Source organism: Lissotriton vulgaris, unplaced genomic scaffold (assembly GCF_964263255.1).
Source record: "Lissotriton vulgaris unplaced genomic scaffold, aLisVul1.2 SCAFFOLD_375, whole genome shotgun sequence".
Taxonomy (NCBI): domain Eukaryota; kingdom Metazoa; phylum Chordata; class Amphibia; order Caudata; family Salamandridae; genus Lissotriton; species Lissotriton vulgaris.
The window spans coordinates 431,975-456,811 of NW_028244278.1; the positions used below are offsets into that span (position 1 = coordinate 431,975).

Here is a 24,837-nt window from a genome sequence, read left to right on the forward strand (position 1 = left end):
AGGGGTAGAGCTTCTCCGGATCTGCGCTAGCTGGGGCGGAAAAAAGAAGAACCGACGTCAGCGCGCGAGGGTTACGTCTAAGTACTCCAGCGACGTCATTCCGGCGCTAACAACGCTGACGACGGACGCGGAGCCGTGGACGACGCCTACCGACGCGCAGGGGTATTGTGACGCAATAGTTTCCGGATCCAGTCTGATGCCTGGGGATATTCTAAGGTAAGGAATCTATCACTAACGTGTCTCTTTCAGATAAATATAACAAGCAAAAAAATAAGCTAACAGGAGCTAAAAAATGAAAAATTTTAGAAATGAGGTAAACTTTTCTGGAAAACCATCAAGACTTGAGTAATTGTCTGAGAACAGAGGAAAGTGGGAGACAATTCTTGCATTCAAAAAGCAGTGTTTTTGACCAAAGGTAGTCAATGGAGACTCCTTAAATGATTGGAGAACGGGCGGTCGATAGGCGGGACCTAGAATAAGCAAAGCTGCCATTTTCTGGACAACATGAAGGTGAGAGAGGCTGCTAAAGTGAGAAAATATTAGGAAGAAGAAAGTTTAAAGATAATGTGAGAGCTGTACAGAGGCCCTCCCTAGAGTTTATAACAAAGAGGTTTGGGAGACAGTGAAGGTGTTTGGAAGAAGGAAGGCAGAGGAACCTGGGTACAGAGAGAACGAATTGTCAAATTACAAATGACCATCTATAGCAGGGCAGTGCGGTGTAGGCGACAAGCAGTTCAGAAAGAACACAATAAATGGTTAACCTGAACGTAGGGAGGACATTTCCTACACCACTGAAACCTTGCAGTCGAACTCATACAGGAGGTAAGAAGGGGTGCAGTGCAAGGATATTACATGCCACAGGCGTACAGTCCATGATTCACCAAAGCACATTCACAATCAGCCTATGCACCTTGAGCTTATTAGGCAAACCGATGAATACAAAGAAAGGTTACTAGGCAACTGTTTAATTTAGTAGTAGACTGCGCACTGGCTTTACCTGAGGGAAGAAATCTTGGACTTGTCATTCTGTTGCCTCCTCTCTGGTGTCTGGAAAACGATATGCGCTTGACCCTTGTGTGGAGTGGTGGGGTCCTTGGAGACGTACTCGAGGATGTGAGGGCTATCATCGTTGCGTCGGACATAGCCCTGGTTGATGAGGTGCATCACACACGACAAGACGTCTGTGTGACTGCTGCAGAAGCTGAGAAACTTGAGAGGAGCGCGAGATTCCCATTTCTGGCAAGCATCAATCACCTGCAGAAGGAGAGAGAAAATAAGCACTGATTTAGGATTACAGCCCTGGACATTTTTACTCTGTACAGAAAGGATTGTTTTCATCTGTAACGAAGCATGCCCTAGGAACATTAGCACAGTCTGCCGCTTCACACCAGTCACTCACACTACCAGGAAGTCACGGCTACACAAGTAACTAATTTAAAGGGCCTGGATGCACTCATGTTTTACAGCAGTTACTCACACCTTGCTGGCAAGATAACCCGAAGAAGACCGTCCACACACTTGGTAAGGTTCAAGTGGTTTGCAAATAGATCTCTACCAAGTCAAGAATTCCCTTAGGGAGCGCTTTCCCCGATTCATCCCAAAGCACCAGATTATGAAAATTGGGAAGGACTGAGACCCCCACCCCAACCTGGCTGTTTTTGGGCTTCATCAGAGCTAATGTCAAACTCTGCTCATTCCTGGTCGGAGACTATCCTCTCCCTTCCAAAGCGCTCCAAAGTACTTTCCAAGCTCAGCAAATGCAATGTGAATACAAAACATTTGAATAAAAACGTAGATGCTGGCGACTGTATAGTGGGCCAGACTTCCAAGTTTGCTATGGAGTGACATTGCAATTTTTACATTTTATTTTGTAGCAATATAGACTAGTGATATAGACTAAATTGCACAGGTAAACGCAGCAGTGGTGTAGCACTTATTTATAAAAACTCCTTACAGATTGAATATGACCCAGAAAATATAACAGACTTTGAAGTACTCTCTTTTAGATGTAATGTAAATGACAATGGACCCCCTGGGCCCAAGGACCATTTTCCTAGATGACCGTAGTGATTTCTTAGAAGGAAGTGTGCAATTTTGCAATTTCACACTGTTAGGGGATGTAAATGTTTATTTAGAGGATAATAGGGATACAAATGCTCTTATTGATAACTTATCAAGCTTTGAGCTAAAATAATTGATACATTCCCCGACGCATAAAGTAGGACATACACTTAATAGTATTTTTACAACCTTATCTGAACTTCAGAAGGGAGACATACTCCTTTTAACATGGTCTGATCACATGGCAGTGCAATTCAATGCTACTTTTAGTAATACTAAAGGACCCTTGAAACAACCTACTCAAACCAAATTAGTTAGGCCCTGGAGTAAAGCTAACAAAACGTATCTAGTAAGGACTCTTAAAACGACTGAACCTGATTTCTCCGACGCCCCAAATGCTGCCCCCTCGAATTATTTTAATTGATTCAGGAAGCAGCTATTAAACGTGCTCCACCTACAAAAAAGGTCAATGAAAGGTCCCACCCTTCGGCACCCTGGTATTCAACCAAGCTCAGGGACCTAAAGAAATGTTGCCATCAGCAAGAAAGAATTTGGAGAAGAAGAACAAGTTACTTGCCTTCGGTAATGATATATCTGTAAGAAACATAGGCTAGTTATAGATTCCTTATCGTAGATTTGCCCCCAGGCATCAGACTGGAGAATTTTTTCGCCAGCGGTACCCTGTGCGTCGAAAAGTGGCATCGGTCGGCTCGGCGTTCGCTGTTGGCGACTGGTAAAAAGCCACAGCAAGCAGTGACGACAGCAGTAATTCATCTTAGAACCGGCAACTTACGCTATCCTTTCTTGACTATACAAACTGAAAGCCCCCGATTCTGTGTGCGAACCTGCTCCAGCATGGATCTTGAAACAAGAAGCACTCTGCTTCGCTCCTCATTTAAAACATTCAGGAAACTTTCAATTTAAAAGTTTGCTGTAGCGCCCGTCCTTGAGGAAGATACATTTCCCTTCTGCTCAAAAATCTCATCCCTCAGTAAGTGATCTTTCCAACATCTGCTGCATTGCCACCTTTCCAGTGCTGTCTGAAGTAGAGAATGTAATCTAGTCCCAACTTGAAGATTTTTCCAATGAAAACAATACTCTATCTCCCACCCATGCTGGGTGGGAGATAGAGTATGTGTATATGGCCCCTCTGGCAGAGGTAGTAGCCCCCTTCGGAATCCAACTGGTGAGCTACGCTGATGACACCCAGCTAGTAGTCTCCCTCACCCAGACGGACTCCCCTCAGAACAATCTTTGTAGCTGCCTGGGTGAAGTTGCAGAATGGATGGATGCCTCCCATCTAAAACTGAATGGAGGAAAAACCGAGCTGATGTTGCTCGGAAGAAAGGCCACTTTTAACACCCCCTCTATGTGGCCTCCTTGCATGGGACCTAGACCTACACCCAAAACGGAGATAAAAACCCTAGGGTTTTGGCTCGACACGGAGCTTTCCTTTAAAACTCAGGCCAAAAAGACAGTGGCTATGTGCTTAGGTCTAATAAAAACCATACGCAAAATTCTCCCCCAGTTACCTGAAACCGCGAAGAAAACCATAGTCCAGTCCCTCATCTTATCGAGGCTGGATTACGGGAATGCTCTCTACCTAGGAGCCCCTACCTCAGTCATCCGTCAACTGCAGATAGCTCAAAATTCCGCAGCAAGGCTACTCACCGGCACCAGCCGCTGTACGACTGCAGCCCCTGCATTAAGGACCCTACACTGGCTCCCAATAAAAGAGCGAATCCATTTTAAAACTCTCTGTCTGGTCCATAAAACTCTCTATGGGAATGGCCCCCCCATTCTGAAGGATATGATCAGACCATACATTCCATCCAGGCACCTTCGCTCTAACCAACAAAATCTCCTCATAACACCCAGGACCAACAAAGTCCGATCTGGGGACCGCCTCTTCTCCCGAAATGCAGCAAAGCTGTGGAATGCCCTTCCGCTATCACTTCGCTTAGAACCCAGCTTGCTGGTGTTCCGAAAACAGCTAAAAACAGCATTGTTTCCTAGGCCATAAAATCAGCCTTCCCCATTTTTTAATTTCTGTATCACCCTTCTACTTAGTTTTCAAGCGCTGGGATGCTTCCGAGTAGCCATGCGCTATATAAGAGCCTTTCAATTTCAATTTCAATTTCAATACTGGATTCAGTCAAGCAGCTTGGACGGAATCTGCCCTTTTAGGCTTCTGTGAGGATAACCTTTATGCTATGAATTAAGTAGCGGTGATTTATCGGACTGCTTCGACACCGTGGGCCTCACGATCCCGCTGCATTGCTTCTTCACAGCGTTCAGAGGTTCACCCTCTCCCATACAATGGTTCCACTCTTTGTTATCAGACCATAGACCGGTGAAACTAGGATCTGTGCACAGGGGTTCACCCTCTCCCATACAATGGTTCCACTCTTTGTTATCAGACCATAGACCGATGAAACTAGGATCTGTGCACAGGGGTTCACCCTCTCCCATGCAATGGTTCCACTCTTTGATATCAGACCATAGACCGATGAAACTAGGATCTGTGCACAGGGGTTCACCCTCTCCCATACAATGGTTCCACTCTTTGATATCAGACCATAGACCGATGAAACTAGGATCTGTGCACAGGGGTTCACCCTCTCCCATACAATGGTTCCACTCTTTGTTATCAGACCATAGACTGATGAAACTAGGATCTGTGCACAGGGGTTCACCCTCTCCCATGCAATGGTTCCACTCTTTGTTATCAGGCCATAGACCGATGAAACTAGGAGAACAAGTTACTTACCTTCGGTAACGATATATCTGTAAGAAACATTAGTTAGTGTTAGATTCCTTACCTTAGAATATCCCCAGGCGTCAGTCTGGATCCGGAAACTTTTGCGTAGCAGTACCCCTGCGCGTCGGTAGGCGTCGTCTGCAGGCGTCCCCTGCGGCTCCGCGTCCGTCGTCGGCGTCGTGCGCCGTGATGACGTCGCTGGAGTACATAGACGCCGCCTCCGCGCGCTGACGTCAGTTCTTTGCACACAGCTTTTCCGCGCCAGGAGACGCAGAGCCATGAGAGAACCAACACTGGTGCCATGTACAAACTAGGGCCCTGAAAGGGATGACCTTAACCCTAGGTATCAGTTCGCAGAACGGGGAGGATGGGTGGGTTCGGTAAGGAATCTAACACTAACTAATGTTTCTTACAGATATATCGTTACCGAAGGTAAGTAACTTGTTCATCTGAAAGAAACACGTTAGTGTTAGATTCCTTACCTTAGAATACATACCCCAGCAATACCAACCCCGGTGGTGGGTCTGCGAACCAATACAAAACTACACCAGAAAGTCCTGGAGGACAGAACGGCCAAAGAAGCCATCCCTCCGGACTTGACTGTCCAGGCAGTAGTGCCTCGCAAAGGTGTGCAGCGAGGCCCACGTAGCCGCCTGGCAAATGTCCTGCAAGGGGACTCCCCGGCCCAGGGCAGTAGTAGCCGCCGTGGCCCGAGTGGAATGGGCCCTCAGCCCAACAGGAGGCTCCTTCCGAGCCAAAGAGTAGCACGCTTTGATGCAGAGGACGACCCATCGAGAGATGGTTCGTTTACAAACCGCCCGTCCCTTCTTCGCACCCACGTAGCCAACAAACAGTTGGTCATCCACCCGGAACTGGCGTGTGCGATCCATGTAAAATGAAAGCGCACGTTTTGGGTCCAGACGATGGAGCCGCTCTTCATCCTTTGAAGGATGCGGAGGCGGGAAGAAGGAAGGGAGGGTGATGGACTGCCCGATGTGAAAGGCCGAAACAACCTTGGGCAGGAAAGAAGGTCTAGTCCGCAGAACCACCTTGTCAGGATGAATGGACAGGAAAGGAGGTTGGACAGAAAGAGCCTGGAGCTCACTCACCCTCCTGGCAGAGGTGATGGCAACCAGGAAAGCCGTCTTTAAAGTCAGGAGACGGAGAGGGCAAGAATGAAGGGGCTCAAAGGGAGCACACATCAGGAAAGTTAGAACCAGGTTCAAATCCCACTGAGGCATCACAAACGGAACAGGTGGAAACATGTGAGTGATGCCTTTCAAGAATCGAGTTACAATCGGGGATTTGAACAAAGAAGGCTGATCAGGAAGCCTCAAAAAGGCTGAAAGGGCAGAAAGGTAGCCCTTGATAGTGCCCAGAGCAGAGCCCTGCTGGGCAAGAGAAAGAAGAAACAGAAGAACCTCCGAAAGAGGGGCAGAAAGAGGATCCACAGCCTTTGCTGTGCACCATGCCACAAATCTGTTCCACCGACAGGCGTATACCGACTTAGTGGAGGGACGCCTGGCTGCCAGAATAACATCACAGACTTCAGGAGGCAAGTCAAATGGCCTCAACTGCCGCCGCTCAATCTCCAAGCATGGAGGTGGAGACTGGACAGGTTCGGGTGGAGGACCGTCCCCTGCTGCTGCGACAGAAGGTCCTCCTGAAGGGGCAGGCGGATCGGGGGACCGACTGACATGCTGAGTAGCTCGGGATACCAGTACCTTCGAGCCCAGTCTGGAGCCACAAGGATAACTTGGGCCCGGTCGCGCCTGATCTTCTTCAGCACTCTGGGCAGAAGTGGTATAGGCGGAAAGGCGTATAACAGACCGCAACTCCACTCGCGCCGAAAGGCGTCGCCGTGCGAGTGCCGTCTTGGAAACTCCAACGCGCAGAACTGATGACATTGCGCGTTCTCTTCTGTGGCGAATAGATCTAACCAAGGCTCTCCCCATTGCAGAAAGATGCCTTGCGCCACGTCCGAGTTCAGACGCCATTCGTGATCCATCGAGCACCGACGGCTGAGTTCGTCCGCCCTGGCGTTCAGAGAACCCGCCAGGTGTTGAACCGTCAGAGTCACGCCCTGACGTTCCAGCCATTGCCAGAGGCGCAGAGCCTCCTGGCAAAGGGTCCACGACCCCACTCCGCCCTGTTTGTTGCAGTACCACATGGCGGTGGTGTTGTCGGTGAACACCTGCACTACACTCCCGTTGACAAAGGGGAGGAATGCCTTCAGTGCCAGACGAATCGCCCGCAGCTCCAACAGATTGATATGGAGCCGGGACTCCGCCGGAGACCAGATGCCTCTGATCTCTGCCTCTCCCAAGTGGCCACCCCAGCCCTGGAGGGACGCATCCGTCACGACAACGTGCTCCGGTTGGGGAAGGGAGAGGGACTTGCCCCTGACCCAATCGCGGTCCGTAAGCCACCACTGCAGTTGTCTCGCAGTGCCCTCCGAGATCAAGACGTGGTCGGACAAGTTGCCCTGATGCTGGGCCCACTGAAACTTCAGGTCCCACTGCAGAGCCCGCATCCGCCACCTGGCGTGATGCACCAGAAGGATGCAGGAAGCCATCAGTCCCAGCAGCCGCAGCGTCAACCTGACCGAGACTCGGGATAGCGGCTGAAAGATGGGAATCAAAGCCTGAATATCCCGAACCCGCCGTTCCGGAGGATAAACCCGAAACTGCGCCGAGTCCAGAACCGCTCCGATGAAAAGGAGCTTTTGAGAGGGACACAGGTGTGATTTCGGCACGTTGATGGAGAACCCCAGGTCGTGCAAGAGGTCTGCCGTCATCTGAAGGTGGTGGACGACTGTCTGGGGCGAGCCCGCCTTCAACAACCAGTCGTCTAGGTAGGGGAAGACTGAAACCCCCAACCTGCGCAGATGGGCTGCGACCACCGCCATCACCTTTGTGAACACCCGTGGGGCGCTGGTAAGGCCGAAGGGGAGCACGATAAACTGAAAGTGCTCCTGGCCTACCGTGAACCGCAGGTAACGCCGGTGGGCCGGCAGGACGGGGATGTGAAAATAGGCGTCCTGCAAGTCCAACGCTACCATCCAGTCTTGCGGGTCTAGAGCAGCCAAGACCTGAGCTAACGTCAACATCTTGAACTTCTCCTTCCGGAGGAAGCCGTTGACGTTCCTGAGATCCAAGATAGGACGTAGGCCCCCCTTGTCCTTCTTGGGCACCAGAAAGTAGTGGGAATAACGACCACGCCCTACTTCTGGCCCAGGAACGCGCTCGATGGCCCCCTTGGCCAAGAGGGCCGTAACTTCCTCCTGCAGAAGTGTCAAGTGGTCCCCCGACACACGGTGGTTCTGCGGTGGCATGGCTGGAGGAGAGGTCTCGAAGGGGAGGGAGTAGCCCCTTCGGACAATTTGCAGCACCCACCTGTCCGAAGTGATCGTGCGCCAGTGAGCGTGGTGATGGCGAACCCTGCCACCCACTGGCGTCACATGGGGCCGAAAGCACGGACTAGGAGGATTTTGGGGTAGATGCTGCGGGGGAAGGTGTGGTCTGACCCCGCCGTTGTCCCCGACCGCCACCACGGCGGTTTCCACGGCCGCCACCGCGTTGGAAGGATTGTTGCGGCGCGTGGCTGGCAGCACGTGTGGGGGCGCCCCTTCCTTGGCCACGAAAGGGACGAAACGAACCCGGTTGCTGACGCTGGGTCGAGAGACCCAAGGACTTGGCCGTGACCCTGGAGTCCTTGAAGCGTTCCAGCGCGTGGTCCGCTTTGTCACCGAACAGGTGACAGCCATCAAACGGCATGTCCATCAGGGTATTTTGGACATCAGCCGAAAAATTGGCGGATCTCAGCCAGGCGTGACGACGAATCGCCACCGTCGTAGACATAGCCCTGCCCAGCGAGTCGGTCGTATCAAGACCACACCGAATGGAATATTTCGCTGCATCCCGGCCCTCAGCTACAGCTTGACCGAGCTTTGCCCGCACCTCCATGGGGCATTCTGGCAGCAGCTCCGCGACCGTATCCCACACAGAGTGGGTGTAGCGGCCCAAGAGGCAGGCGGTGTTGCAAGACCGCAGGCCCAAACTAATGGACGAGAAGACCTTTTTGCCAAACTGGTCATACCTCTTGGATTCCCGGTCGGGCGGGGCCGACGGGAATGCGGACTGGGAGGTCGAGGCCTGGATCACCAGACTCTCAGGAGTGGGGTGGGTAGACAGGTACTTGGGGTCGTCCGGACAAGGACGGTGGCGCCTGGCCACGTTCCGATCAACAGGCGCACCTGAAGCGGGCCTGGACCACGTGCCCAACAGAACGTCAGACAAGGCTTCATTAAACGGCAGCAGAGGCTCCAAAGGGCACGACTGCGGTTTGAAGACCTCGGTGAGGATGTTAGGCCTCACGGCCGCGACGGGGAGCTCAAGGTTTAAGGCCTTGGCAGCCCTCATCAGCACCACAGAATAGGCAGCTCCCTCCACCGATGCCACGGTTGGAGGAGAGATCAAACCAGGGTTAGGGGAGTCGTCCAAACCACTGGCATCCCCCAAGTCACCTGTCCAGTCCGGGTCATACTGGCACTCGCGAGCCAGAGGGTCCTCGGACCCCTCCCAACCTTCACCGTACTCCTCATCCTCTCCGTATTCGGAGTCAATGATGAAGACCGGCTCCTCGGGGTTCATGGGCCCCATCGGCGCCGGGGCCGGCGTCGATCGACGCCCGTCCGGCGCCGCGTCCGGCGTCGGAGAAGGTAAGGGGACGGCGCCGCCCGGAGCCGGCGCCGGAACCCCACCGCCGGCCGGAACCGGCAGCGGAGAACCGGCGCCGCGCGGGGGCGGCGTCGGGGGTAACCCCGATGGCAACGGCGCCGGGGAGGCCGGAAGACCAGCCGGCGCCGATCCCGAAGGCCCCTGCGGCGCCGGGGTCGGAGCCGTCGGCGGCGCCGGGGCCGGAGCACCCGACGGCGCCGAGGCAGGGACACCCGAACCGCCAGGGCCCCCAGACGGTAGCACTGGGCCCGAAGGCGCCGTAGGCCCCGTCGGAGAAGCGAGCGCCCTCATGGCCATGAGGAACGCCTCGATCTCCTCAGGCGTCGCGCCATGCCCAGGGACCGGAGGGTATGAGGCAGGCCGCGCCGGCGACTCTCGCGGAGCCGCGGGGATGGGGTCACCCGAGCCCCCGGCCGCATCGCGCGAGCGTCGGGGGGAGTCGGGGGTACGATGACGACGCCCCGACTTCTTGTGTTTCTTACCTGACGAGGATGACGAGTGGCGTCGACTTCCGGAGCGCCCGGCGCGGCTCCGCGACCGCTCCCTCGAACGCTCTCTCGACCTCCGGCCGGACCGGGACCGCTCCCGGTCCCGACGTGGGGCCGACACCCGGAGCTCCAGCAGCTTGCGGGACCGCTCCCGTCTAGCCTTGTTGGTAAGGGCCCGGCAGTCGACGCAGGATTCCACGTCGTGGTCGGGGCCCAGACACCGGAGGCAGAGGCGGTGATGGTCTGTGACCGACATCGTGCGCTCACAGCCATCGCAATTCTTAAATCCTGGCATCCTATCAGGCACAATAGTAGAAAAAGACAATCGAAAAAACTTGGTCAAAGACCGGAGTACTGCTCTTCAGATCTGCGTCCACTGGCGCGGAAAAAAGAAGAACTGACGTCAGCGCGCGGAGGCGGCGTCTATGTACTCCAGCGACGTCATCACGGCGCACGACGCCGACGACGGACGCGGAGCCGCAGGGGACGCCTGCAGACGACGCCTACCGACGCGCAGGGGTACTGCTACGCAAAAGTTTCCGGATCCAGACTGACGCCTGGGGATATTCTAAGGTAAGGAATCTAACACTAACGTGTTTCTTTCAGATTCTGTGCACAGGGGTTCACCCTATCCCATACAATGGTTCCACTCTTTGTTATCAGACCATAGACCGATGAAACTAGGATCTGTGCACAGGGGTTCACCCTCTCCCATACAATGGTTCCACTCTTTGTTATCAGACCATAGACTGATGAAACTAGGATCTGTGCACAGGGGTTCACCCTCTCCCATGCAATGGTTCCACTCTTTGTTATCAGACCATAGACCGATGAAACTAGGATCTGTGCACAGGGGTTCACCCTCTCCCATACAATGGTTCCACTCTTTGTTATCAGACCATAGACCGATGAAACTAGGATCTGTGCACAGGGGTTCGCCTTCTCCCATACAATGGTTCCACTCTTTGTTATCAGACCATAGACCGGTGAAACTAGGATCTGTGCACATGGGTTCACCCTCTCCCATACAATGGTTCCACTCTTTGTTATCAGACCATAGACCGATGAAACTAGGGTCTGTGCACAGGGGTTCGCCCTCTCTAATACAATGGTTCCACTCTTTGTTATCAGACCATAGACCGATGAAACTAGGATCTGTGCACAGGGGTTCACCCTCTCCCATACAATGGTTCCACTCTTTGTTATCAGACCATAGACCGATGAAACTAGGATCTGTGCACAGGGGTTCGCCTTCTCCCATACAATGGTTCCACTCTTTGTTATCAGACCATAGACCGGTGAAGCTTGGATCTGTGCACTCTCCTCGACCTGCATTAAGACAGAGTGCCACAGGGGTTCACCCTCTCACCTGCCTGGTTCAACATTTACAAAGACATCTGGTCAAACTCTGCAAGAACCTCAAGATTCACATTCAATCTTAGGCAGGCGGCAACCAAATGTACATACATGCTCTATCCACAGCCCCAAAGCAGCCTTACAACTGTACAGCAAGACATTCAAGTCAGGCCATCACAAAACTACTATCAACTGAAATGTTGCTGATCATTTTAGGTATCAAGAACAGACATGCTTCACAATCCTTGATGATACTCTTCCATCACTGGCTGACAGCGTGCCCGGGTATCCAGGGTAAATACATAGTCTTTATCTTGTCTTTCAGGCCTCTCTCAAACCCAACATTAGTGCAGTTACTAATAAATGTTTCCTCGGCTACTATCAAGCTAAACAGATTCTTATTTGCTGGTGGTTGACACTGCAGTTAATTCACACATGGATGATTGTAATGTATTTGTAGGAAAGTGCCTCTTTTGAAATAATCCCCCCTCCCCCCCTTTTGTCCTGGTATCTGGTGCAACTATGACTGAACATGTGCTGGGTTCCTGCTAACGAGGTCACTAGCACCAGTGTTTTTTTTTTGATTATTTTTATTGCAGATACAAAGAAAGAAAACAGCATAGTATGCATATCTCAGCCGTCCCAGACGCGGGAGAGTCAGTATGTAGAACACAGTGTCACACGGCCATTCAGCCCACACCCCGGAGGTTGGGCGGCGTTTGTAAGTTTCGTGCTGAGGGCATACCAGCGGAGCCGGCATTGGCATTCCAAATCATATTGAACATCTGCTTTTTCTGTTTGAATTTAGTCCCCATTAACCCCCATCTCCTCCCCCCCCCCCCCAACAGTTCAACTGAACTGCCGCAAATGCGACAGGCTTGTGCCGAGCCACGTTTTGCACCTTGGGCTGCTTTCGAAGCTTATTCTCCGCTTACATATACATATTCATGTGCAACCCTTCCAACCCCGTCCCACCCCTCCCCCCACGTAACCGCATTCTTTAGCATTTCTAATTTACAACCTGTTCCCAACTTCCCGAGGTACCTCACAGCGGGGTTCACAGTGAATACAGGTCCAATTCCATGACATTTTTAAGTTTCACTCCTCCTCTTCCCTCCGGTGCCCTCCTCACTGCCCCCCCTCCAGACCATGATATTGTCTCCACTTTGCCCACACTCTACGGAATTTTTTGGGGCACCCTCTCGCCTTATATGTTACCCTCTCCGCTGCCATATAGATGTCTAGCCACCGTCTCCATTCCTCAATGCTCGGCGATTCTGCGGCCCCCCAATATTTTGCTATTACTCGTTTGGCAACTACCAACGCTAGTACCAGGAAAATGAGCAGAGGTCGAGGCAGGTCTACTTCGTTGGTCATGCCCAATAGGGCCAGTTTAGGCTCCTGCGTAAGTTCCACCCCTAAAACTTCCACGAGTTCAGTGAAGATGTGTGACCAATAGGTTTGTATGTTTGTGCACCCCCATATGGTATGGTAGAAGTCCCCCTGCTGTCGGCAGCACCTAAGGCATGTTGGGTCGCTTATTTTCCCCATTTTAAGGAGACGTACTCTGTCGAAATACGTCCTATGAAGCACGTTTAACTGAATGAGACGTAACCTAGATTTGATCGCTACTTCTCGAGGGTGCATGAGGACCATCTCCCAGTCTAGATCTTCCATCACCCCCACCTCTGCCTCCCATATGCCCCTAAGTCTCGCCAAGTCACCCAGTGTATTATTAGTCAGGGTTTTGTAAGTGAGGGAAACCGCTTTGCCCACTATATGTTCTTGGAGGAGTCTGCCCTCTAGTGGTGCGTATTCAGGTATTTCCGTAAGTGTGATATTTTGTGCCCTCCAGGCATGTCTCAGCTGCGTGTATTTGAACATTTGTGAATGGTGGAGCCCGAATTCAGTCCGGAGTGCCTGGAATGACTTCAATTCCCCCCTGGAGATCACGTCGCCTATGTTTGATATACCGATATCGTCCCACCGTTGGAAGCCCCTGAGCTTAGCAATTTCTCTCAGCCACTGGCAGTGCCATAAGTGTTTGTCTGGTGGGTTTTCCTTCCCATCGTGTACGTTTGGTGGCCTGCAGCCAAGCTTTCAATGTGATTACCGTCGCAGGTAGGAGCGACTTCCTCACCTTACCCCCGTACAGATAATACAAAATGTTTTTGGGTGACAGTTTATATCTTTCGAGTGCATATGTCGGGTGGTCCGCCGGGACATGGATCCAGTCGTTTATCGGAGTCAGGTGTTCCGCCCAGTAGTAGGCATCTAAGTTAGGTGGGGAGAAAACCCCACTGTATTGGTGTCGCTGGAGCGTCTGCGGGGCTATCCGCGGTTGCTTTCCCAGCCATAAAAAGGTGCGAAGATCTGCATGTATCTTTTGTATCGTATTGGTCGGTAGCGGGTAGTATTCATTTTGGAGCGCGTAGAGGAACTTGGGCAGGGTAATCATTTCGTACATTGCCGCCCGGCCCAAAAGCGTGAGCGGCAACCGTTTCCATCTATCCATGTCCTGCACAGTGTCCCCCATGATTCTGTCTATATTTTTGGAGAATGATAGTTTCTTGTCCAGGGTAATATATACTCCCAAGTATTGAAAGCCTGTGGAGGTTGTGACCAGGCGCTCAGGGACGTCTCCCCATTGCTCCCTCCCCTGTGGGTCATAGAGAACCGACTTGTGCCAGTTTATGGTGTGGCCTGCTCTTGCCCCAAAGCTGTCCAGTTCCCTAAACAACTCTGGCACTGTTATGTCGGGATTGGTGATGTAAAGCAGTACATCGTCGGCATAAAGTGATATTTTCTCCTGCACAGCCACTGAGGGGTCTAGTGAAAAGCCCTGGATGTCCGGGTTCCGTCTTATATTAAGCGCCAAGATTTCGATAGTTAGTGTAAATAGGAGGGGGGACAGCGGGCACCCCTGGCGTGTACCCCGTTCAACCTTGAATTCGCGGGATAGTCTCCCATTCACTCTCACTCGTGCTCTCGGGGCAGTGTACAGGAGTTGTATCCAGCCACGCAGTTTTGGTCCGAAAACCAAACCGTTGGAGCACCGCCATGAGGAAGGCTCAGTGCACCGCATCGAACGCTTTTTCTGCGTCGAGTGAGAGGAACCAGTGCGGTTCGCTCCTCCCCTTGACCTCTTGCAACCAGCTGTGCGTGCGCCTAAGGTTTAATTTTGTCGCTCTATCAGGGAGAAACCCCCACTGGTCCATATGGACAAGGTCTGGGATCACCGATCTCATGCGGGTTGCTAAGATCGTCGCTATCACCTTCACTTCCATATTACGGAGGGAAATGGGGCGGTAGGATGCGCAATCCTCTTTAGGTTTGCCTTCCTTGTATATCGGCACAATGGTGGCCAACGCGAGGTCCGGTGGCAGCGACTTCTGCTGATATGATTCAGTAAAGAGGTTTTTAAGGTGGCGTGTCAGGAGATCTGTCGCCTTCTTAAAGAATTCCGCTGGGAACCCGTTAGGGCCCGGCGTCCTGCCCGTTTTCAATTTTGCTATGGCTTCGGATATCTCGTCTAACGTGATGTCCGTTTCCAGCGCCGAGCAGGTTTCAGGAGATAGTGTTGGTACCTCCATCTGTTCCATATATTGTAGCGCCACATCTATGTCCCCCAGGTCTTTGGCTTCGTAAAATCGAAAAAAGTGCACCACATACCACCGTCCTCCGATTTGATTTGTTCCACCCACCTGGCATCCCGTTCTTTCCTACTCAGCCAGGCCAGGAGCCTACCCGATTTGTCTCCCACATCGTATAAACGATGGAGAGTTGCCAGTGATTGTGTCCTTGCCTCATTCAAGACTATCTCCCTATACTTCTGTTGGGTATCTAGCAGTCGTCGCAGAGTGTCCGCACCCTTATGTACCTGGTATTCTTCCTCCAGTTTCAGGATAGAGGCCTCCTTGTCCGCCACCTCCTCCTGCTGTTTTCGTCTTGCCTCTCCCAACCTTCCCTGGATTCTGTCCCTTAGTACCGGTTTCATCGCCTCCCAGAGGAGACTGACCCCTCATTTTCCGCTATGTACACCTTGATGTCAGCCCTGACGCCACGTGCGATCTCCGGAGACTGGATATCCCATGCCGCCAGGCGCCATTCAGTGCCTCTCCCCTTTCTCGCACCACCTATCTTCGCGTACAGGGGTGAGTGGTCCGAAATACCCCTCGCTTTGTATTCAACCACATCATTTGCCGTTAGGTGTTGCCTTGCCACGAAAATATAGTTGAGCCTGGAGAAGACTTTGTGTGCCCCCGAGTAGGAGTAAGCGGTTTGTGTAGGATGACGCCATCGCCATGTGTCTGTGAGTCCTATAGTGTTCATCGTTTGTGCCAGAACTGTCTGTGTTCCCCCTCTGCGTGGTTGTCCCGTGCGGTCCAATTCGTCAGACATCACGTCATTGAAATCACCCCCCACTATTTGTATGGGGTCTGCTGTGTCTATGAGGATGGACGTGATTGCCTTAAGCGTACGTGACTGGAGCTTCGGCGGCGCATACACCGACACTATAGTGTAGCGCTGTCTCCTCCACGTCCCCTGTATCCCCACATACGTACCCTGCGGGTCACTCCATGTGCGCGTGGTGCTGAACGGTGTTGATTTTTTAACCAGAATCGCTACGCCTCTGGAGTCTGAGGTGTACCCTGCATGTGCCAGAACCCTGTGTCTACCTCTCGCTATGAATGCACATTTATCCCCTCTGAGGTGTGTTTCCTGCAAAAGAATGACGTCCGGTGCCATTCTCCTATGGTATGCATCCACTAGTCCCCGTTTAACTTTTGATCCCAGGCCGTTCACATTCCATGTTAGAATAGAGAGTCCCCTGTCCTCCCTAGGCTGTGCTGCTAATGTACTTGCCATTGTGTGGGCCGATTCTCATCTGCCAGCGGTGCAGACGGTGGGTGTCTGGGACGGAGTGTCAAAGTGTGCATTCGTGGCTTTCCCCCAACTGTGTTCCCCCCCAACCTTGTTCCCCCCCTCCCCAACTCATTGCAACTCTGGCCCCCCTCGTACCCCCCGCCTCCCCACCACCCTCCCCTTCCAGACTCATTCCAGTATAGGACAAAGCTTTCAGCGGGAGTCGGTCTGTTGCCCACCCTCGCCTCCCCTCGCTTAACTACCCCTCACCCTTCCCCCAACGTGGAATGCTGTGAGGTCACTAGGCCCAGTACCGTGCCTAGTCGGCTAACTTAACCAATGCAAAGAAACATACAAACTGGGCAGGGTGAAAATAACAAGGGGGATTGTCAACTTGCGTGTCTCCGGTCTCCCCGGCCGCCTTCTCTGGTACGCCACTCGGTCATTGTTCATGAGTGTGAATCTTGTGTAGCTGAGTCAGTTCCGCTATTTTTGTCGGAAGAGTCCTGCTCCAGATGGCGGATCTCCTTCTCCAGTGGATGCATCGAGTCCTGATCCACCCTCGGCTCTTCCTCCTCAGGGTCCGACTCTCCACCATCTGCTTGGTCTTCGCAGTCTCCCTCCGAGAGTGTTGATTGACGAAGGACCTGTCTTCTTGAGCCCGCAGTGGCGGATTCCCCCGGCGACTCCAATCGCCCTCTCCTTATACCCGCGGATGTGTGGGCCTGGTATGGTGTCCCAGGTGTGCGAGAATGCAGTCTTCTGGACTTCCGCCGTTGTGCTTTTGGGAGCCCCCATTGCGTCCTCTCCCTCAGAGACCTGTCCAATTCCTCGCGCCCTGCAGTCTCTCTGCTGTTGAGGATCGGCCTCTCTTCGAGCCACTGCCATGCGTTCTCAGGGTGGTTAAAGAATATCGATTTCTCTTTGTATAGAACTTTGAGTTTCGCAGGGAAGAGCAGCATGTATGTAATCTTCAGTGCCCTCAGTTTTGCCTTCACCAGGTCGAAGGAGCGTCTCTGTTTCTGGACCTCCTGGCTGTAATCCGGGAAGATCATGATGTTGGTGTTCTCTAGTCGGATCTCTCCCAATTTCCTGGCCTCCCGAAGTATCAAGTCCCTGTCCGCAAAGTTCAGAAAGCGTGCGATCACCGGTCTAGGCCTCGCACCTTCAGGGGGTTTCGCCAGCAGTGCCCTATGCGCTCTTTCAATAACGAAGCACGCAGAGAAGCGTGCCGTCGGGAAGGTCGTAGTCAGCCACGTTTGGAGGAAGGCCGCCATGTCGTTCCCCCCGATTCCTTCCCTAAATCCCACAAAGCGCAGGTTGTTGCGGCGTGCCCTATTTTCCGCATCATCCACCTTCCAGAGGAGTTGCCTGTGTGATGCTTGGAGTTCCACCATGTCTTTTTGGAGCGTGGTGAGTGAGTCTTCCGCCTCCCCAATTCGTGTTTCCGTTTCAGTGACTCTCGCTGACAAGTTCCTGAAGTCTTGTTGCAGGAGGGTGACCTCCGACCCCACCTCACCGATTTTGACCTCTAGAGCCGCTCTAGATTCCTAGATGTCTGATCTCGATGCTTGAATAGCTGCCAGCAGTCTACCAGTTTCTATTGGCCCCTCCTGCGCTTTGTTGGGTGTCTCCCTGCCCGGGCGGGAAGTCGCAAAGTTGTCCATTGGGCCTTGTTTCAGGGATTTGGGTATAGTCTCTTTCTTTCCCATGATTGCCTGCGGTAGGTCTGTACTCCACAGATGTCGCTGTAGTGCTCTCACCTCTGAACACTGTTCCGTCACGCCCGTATGTCTGTACACGCGGCGAGTACCTGTCACCAGAGCCTTTACAGTGCGCTGGATGCGACCCCACGTGTCCACTCTTCTTCTCACTTGTACATCCCCAGCATCAGAGGCGTTTCACAGGGGTTCGCTGCTGTTCCGCGATGAGCCCACTGTCTCACCTGTCCCAAAGACCCTCAAGTAGATCTAGGCGCTCTCTGAGCACGTCCCTGCAAGTGTTCTCTCCCCATCGTTGATGGTCGTGGAAGGTCGGCTTTCCGTGAAGGTTAGGTCAGGCAGGGATGCGGGGTCAGGAGATTATGTATGTCGGGGATCAGTGTGCGCCTCTCGTTGCAGTCTCCTGGTAGTCTCAGGCAGAGGTGTCGCCTCGATCCATGACCAGCAACACACTGTACGCAGAGCTTCACCGCACACACCACAGCCTGGGACACTCTCTTCTAATATCCGTCAGGGTGTAGGTAGGCTTTTCCCTCTTGTCTGGCGGTCAAAGCCAGCGCGCCAGCGAGTGTCCGCGAGCTCTTCCGCCCGTCTGAGCCTCTATCAGCGGCGTTCCGCCCAGTCTCCTGGAAAGCCCTGGTTCTGACCCGCGCCCGCTGCCTGCAGTCGCGGGCTTCTTTTACCTAGCCGCCATGTATGTAAAGGGCGGCCGGGTACATGGAGGGTTAGCAGCCGCTTCCCCCTTCGCCTGCTCCTCCAGTGACTGTGTGGGGCCTCCTCCGGACCGCACGCACCGTTTCCGACCAGGCCGGGCCCCCCGAGCGACCCCCGAGGTCCGCCGACAAGTCACGCCGCCATCTTGGTTAGGTGTGCTCGGGGGGAGGGGGGGCTCTCACCTCTGTCTCGGGTCCGTCGGGGCTGCCGCCTCAGGGGTCTCGGGCTGAGGACGGGGTCTGCTTCGTGGAGTGCCTGTATCTTCCCGGTGCAGGCTCCTGGTCACTCCGTCCTCCTCATGTCGCCCTCTTGGTGAGGTGCGGCCGGGTATCGGGATCGCTCGTACCGGGTAATCGGGCTGCCAAGCTCGCTCCCACTGCCCCGAGTCCTCCCGTTGTCCGCCGATTGGCCTTCCGGCTACCGCAGGTCACTCCAGGCTCTCCGATGGTCGTCCGGCCTTAATGGCATGCCGGCGTCGCCATCTTGCTCCCACGGCCCTCTCGGTCGTCGGCCAGGCAAACAGCGGATTTCAGGCTCCTACCGCTCCAGCAAGTTCCTTCTGACAGCGCTGCAGTTACTGTAGGCTCATCTGCACTCTGTCGGTTATTTTCGAGTGTGTGGCAACTATTTTAAGACGGATTAAGGAATCGGCGGCCGGGAGCTCCCGAGCTGCACGTCTAGCTCGGCATGCTGCAAGCCACGAACCCACTAGCACCAGTGTTAGTTCTTTAGACTGTACCTTTTGTTCCACAATTGGCACCCCTTTGGGAACCTTGTAAGTCCCCAGTAAATAGTACCTCTGGTACCTAGGGCAATAGTCCTAAACAGGGTCCCTAAGGGCTGCAGAAGGAATTGTCTCACGGCAAGGAAGATGTTTTGACGTTTCAGCCATTTCCAGTGGCTCAAGGCTCCTGGTACAGTGTCCCCGACTCCACCCACCCTGCTTGTTGCATTACCACATGGCGGTGGCCTTGCCAGTGAACACCTGAACCAGCGTCTTTTAGAGGGAAGGCAGGAACGCTTTCAACGCTAAGCGAATGTCTCGTGCTTGTTGTGGAGGCGGGTTTCCGCGGGAGACCAGAGTCCTCTAATCTTCACCTCTCCCACATTGGCCAGCCCACCCCAGAAGTGATGTGTGAGGAGTTGGCCCGATATGCAGTGTTCACTATTCTAGCGACCACTATGCATCGGTCCAAACGACCCTTATGGTGATTGGTTGTAAGTCAACCTTAGACCAGCTATCCTAGTAGCGTGGATACGAGCAGTCTTCGGGCTAAACTCTAGAGGGCGTGTTAAGCCAGCTGTTATACCATCACATACCCCTTGAACACCAAGTGAAAGGACACCACACAAGTGTTATGAAAATAAACAGTATATTTATTAGAATCACAACAGCCCTGTACTCTTTATGAGGACAGGGTACTAAGCACAGAACAAAACTCTTAGGAAAATACTTCAAGTGGACAATCAATACAAGTGCCCGAAGGCACGGAAAGTTTAGTGGTCTCGGGCGGACCCGATAAGGCAAGTCGGAAGCGAGGGACTCGGGACCCTTAAATAAGGAGGCTATGCGGGCACCGAAATGCCGAAGTTACCTAGCCCCAAGGGCTGCGGCTGCACAAGTCTTACAGGCGTCGGGGGTCTTCGCTGACGAGCCAGGAGCCGGAAGGAAGGAGTTGCTGGCCGGCGACCAGTGAAGAATAGTTCGTAGAGATCCAAGCCTGGATCAGAGATCGTTGATACCTGAAAGCAGAGGGGACCAAGTTCGTACTACTAGCCAGTAGTCAGAGGGTACCAGGAGGGCACCGGATGGCGTCACCTCGACCAGGTGAGTGGGCGACGCTAGGCTCTGCAGTCTCACGGACCAGGAGGCGTTGTCGGCGACCAGGATGGAGGTGCGAGCTGTCCCACGAAGGTTGATGCGGTCGGCGTCGCTGGGCCCAGGATTGGGGCAACAAGCCTTGGCAGATTTCAGGGCCACGTGGTGGGCCTAAAATGGCGTCTTGAGTGGACCAGGAGGGTCCGGGGTGCTCCTCTCGTAAAAGGGAGCAAAGGCCGGTCTGGAGCAACCAGACCAGCAGCGGTGGTTGTCGGATGTCGTCAAGGAGGTCACAAGCCAGCGGCTAGTGATCGGACAACGTGCTGAGCAGCAAAGCAGAAGGGCCCCACGCAGATCGTGGAGATGCTGGGAGACTGTACTTCGATGCTGGAGCGGCTCAGGGTCGGGGCTTCTCGGACCCCAGAGCACTCACCAGAGGATTCCTTCGGTGATCGTGCTGGTTTAAGAAAGCGTGCAGGTTTTGATGATGGCCGGTCCCTTGAGGTCTCGTCGCACCCACAGATCTCAGCTGAGCTGACGATGTGGGTCGAGGTCAGAGGTGCCAGGGAAGCCGGTTCTCGTCGAGCTGGGTCGTCGGATTCCTGAGGAAGGACTTGCAGCAAACTGCAGAGTTCTTAGATGGTGCCTGCGGGTGCAGGGTGACTACTCCTTAGCCACAAGGGAGAAATCTTGAGAAGAGTCTCGAATGTCCTTTCGTAGAAAGTAGTTCTTGATTCAAAGATGATCTAATTTGAACAGGGGGACCGCTCCTATCTTTATCCTAAAGAAAGGGGTGGGTACATGACTAGGTCCTGCCCTAGGGGTGGGACCAGGAAGGGGGGTAGTTACACCCCTCTCCCCTGCCGGACTTTTCCCAGGTCAGGGGCTGCGCGCCCCTGGAACTGGTTCTAGCCGGCAGATGCGTAGTGAGCACCGGGGTGCCACTCCGCAGTCACCTTCTTGCAAAGCCCTACCTACCCAGAATACACAAAACCCTGTCTGGGATGGTGCGAACACCGCCCCTGACAGGAAACCCTTTGTCCAAGCTCTCCTCGCTGGAAGGACTCCCAGCAGCAGGAGGTCAGACTCGTGTCTGTGGTGGCAGCGTCCATTTTGTGGAGCTGAGGCTTCAGTTAACTTTAACCGGGGTTCACAGTTACGTACATGTCGTGTCCCTCTAGAAGGGCGGAATGCTAACCTCGTCGCCAGAATTGGTGAGGGGGCAGCATCCCGATTCGTATGACACCTTACTCGACATGTCTTGATAACGCTATAACGAAGTTACCGATATGATACGCGTTATCATGGAACAGCCATTGGGTCTTGGTTCCGCAAGCTGCAACCGGGCTCGGCTCGTGCCAGAGCCCAATTCACACGGTTCCATGCACTCTGTCTTCAGGATTGTCAAGGCCTGCCATAGGAGTGACTGATAGGAACTCGGGTGTCCATTTTAGGGTTAGATATAGGCATACTATATCTAAAGCAAAGGGTGATTACCCCACCTTGCCCCAGCTGTCGCGCAGCCAGTTGTGTCAGATTTAGATGGCCATCCAGGGGTGGCATAATACATGCTTCAGCCCCGGGTAGGCCCTGGGTACACCTATGCCCTGAGTTACAGGGTCTGACAAGGTGGCCCAGTTCCAATTGGAAATGTACCTAAGGTACATGGAATCCATTTTAGAGAGAGAGCAGTAGGCCTGGGGTCCTGATTGGCAGGGCCCCAGGTCAACTAAGTCGGAAAACCAGCAAAACACCAGGCAAAAAGTCGGGGGTAACCATAGTCAGGTATCTACCTTCCTACATGATGCATCTGTCATTACTGTTAATTCTGGGAGGGAGAGGGGTCTGAGGCTAACCAGATTGCGGTTCAATACCCACCACTGCAGATCTCTTGCAGGCTCTTCCGAAACCTGGAAACGGTCAGAGAGATTCCACCGATGTTGGAACTTGAAGGCATATAGAACTCAATACAGCAGCTCTACTCTTCAGCAGTAGCGGCCTCCCTAGGCTGGTTGCAGACGAGGCTCTGATAAAGCACGTGGGTGGATGTGGACCTTGATCTTGTGGAGGTCTCTGGCAGCAGTGGCCTGAATGCTGAGCAGGGGTCCCAAATTGGCACTGAGCATTTGTATCAGACATCAGCAATGTCAGCACCAGTACCAATCATGGCGGACTGCTGGACACACATGATGTTTGATGTTTGCAGAAGTCTTGATGCCATTCACATTGAGAACCAGTCTGGAGTCCAGGGTCCCCTCCCACCCAGAGTGCTTTCGCTCTCTTTACGTATTCCCTACACTGGAACATGCTGGGTTTCTCATGCTGCATGGTCTGTCATTTGGCAGGGCCAGGCAGACATCGTTCCCGCTCAGAAGGCAGACAGCCTGCTAGTTAAACCCTCTGCTCATCCGCCAGAAAGTGCAGACTTAACACAATGCCCCCTCACTTCTGGGCGGCAGGCTCCTATGCAAGCAGCGCTTGTGGTACTCTGGGAAGCACTCCCTTACTTCATCATGAACGAACAACTGGAAAATCGTGGGTGGGTTGCGGGTTCATGGCCTAGTGTTTCAGGACCCATTTGGGTTTGTTCTCTTTCAAATGTAATTTTCTGGCTGCCATGTAGAGAGAGCCTTTGTGCAAGGTGTCTGCTCTCACCGAAAGTAGGAATGATGCTGGCTTGACGCCTTATTGATTCAGTAAATCAGTCGAAATCACCCTGGACATGCACTTGAACATGAAGAATCATATTAGTGAGATGTGCAATGGCGCTAACCACCAGATGAGGATTCTTAGAAATCTCAAACCATTCCTTCCCCAAGATGACTTCAAGCAGGTGGTTAAAGCGCTTGTCCTGCCGAGGGCTAGATCATGGCAGCGCTCCACTCTGTGGCCTCCCCAAATATACCTTGGCCCCACTTAGGGCATCCTTTTTTTTTTTTTTTTTTTTGGAAAACCTTTATTAGTAGAAAAAAGTACACCGCTATTCAGCCATACATCCCGGAGGCCAGGCAGCATTGAGGTAGCAGTAGTAGTCGTGCACCAAACGGTAGACAGGAGCAGTCAGGTTTAATTTCAAGTATATAAGAACATTAGAATAAATAAACCAAATAAACCACAAAGGCCGCATAGAATAAAGTAAGGAAGAGAGAAAGAACGAGAGAAGAAGAAGAAAGGGAAAAAAGAAAAGAAAGTAGGCTGAGGACATATCACAGACGTTGGGCTTACATCACAGTGGGAGATCGGGGGCCGCACCCCTTTTGTAGTTTGCAATGCAATTAGCGACAACAGGTCATGTGGGGAGTAGCACAGCAGGATATCAGTCATGGAACCACGGGCAAGGGACGCTACGGAGACAGATGGACATCAGGTTCTACCTCCACAGGGGGCGTACAAATGTCACCTCGATACGAGTTCCAAGCACCCCACACAGACCTCCACATTCTCGGCTTGCCCCTGGCTACATATACTGTTTTCTCACGTAGCATGCACCAGTCCATGTTGGTTTCCCACAAGCCAACCGTGGGAGGAGCTGGCGCACCCCATCTCTGAGCGATGTCTCTCTTGGCTATCATGTTGCCCAGAGTGACCCAGCGGGTCTGGGCAACGTTATAGTCATTCGGGCCCCAAATGTTGAGTAAACAGCGCCGGGCCTCCGCGGGCAAAGTCACACCAGTCACATCCTTCATCACCTCGTGCACACGCACCCAGAATCGAGCCACTTCAGGACATTCCCAGATAATGTGCATGAAGGTCGCAATCATCCCACATCCTCTCCGGCACGTACCATCCAGCGAGAGCCCCATGTGCATAAGTCTGGGGCCCGTGACATAAACTCTGTGTAGTATCTTCAGCTGGACAAGGCGGAGTCGCGCCGATATGGCCACCTCCCTGGGGGAAGAGACCGCCGACTGCCACTCCTCATCATCCACCTCAATGCCATCGTTCACCCAGAGCTCCCTCAGCCGCAACAGCTGATCAGCACGCGTGTTAATAAGCTTCTTGTAGGTGAGGGAGATGGCGCTGTCCGGCATATGGCCGTCCAGCACCCTGTCTTCCAGTGGTGACGATTCGGGCACCGTCTCCCCCGCCGGTATGCGGGAAGAGAGAGCATGCCTAATCTGTGCATATCGGAAATATTCCGTCGCCCCAGTTGGAACTCAGACTGCAGCGCATCAAATGACTTGATCCCTCCCCCAGCCATCACATCCCCCACCTTCGATATACCAATGGTGTCCCACCTGTCAAAGCCTTTGGTGTGCCACAGCTTCCCCAACAGGTCAGAATCATACAATGGAGTGGCTTTAGAAATCCT

At 53.2% G+C, this 24,837-nt stretch overlaps 1 protein-coding gene across 1 annotated transcript in view; it reads right to left on the minus strand.

The window, feature by feature from the left end:
• CUL9 (cullin 9) overlaps positions 1-24,837 on the minus strand; it is a 443,484-nt gene that overhangs the window by 141,537 nt on the left and 277,110 nt on the right. The window contains exon 30 of the mRNA XM_086948773.1: positions 998-1,254. Within this exon, the coding sequence (XP_086804899.1) occupies positions 998-1,254 (257 nt within the window). The remainder of the gene's footprint in view (positions 1-997; positions 1,255-24,837) is intronic.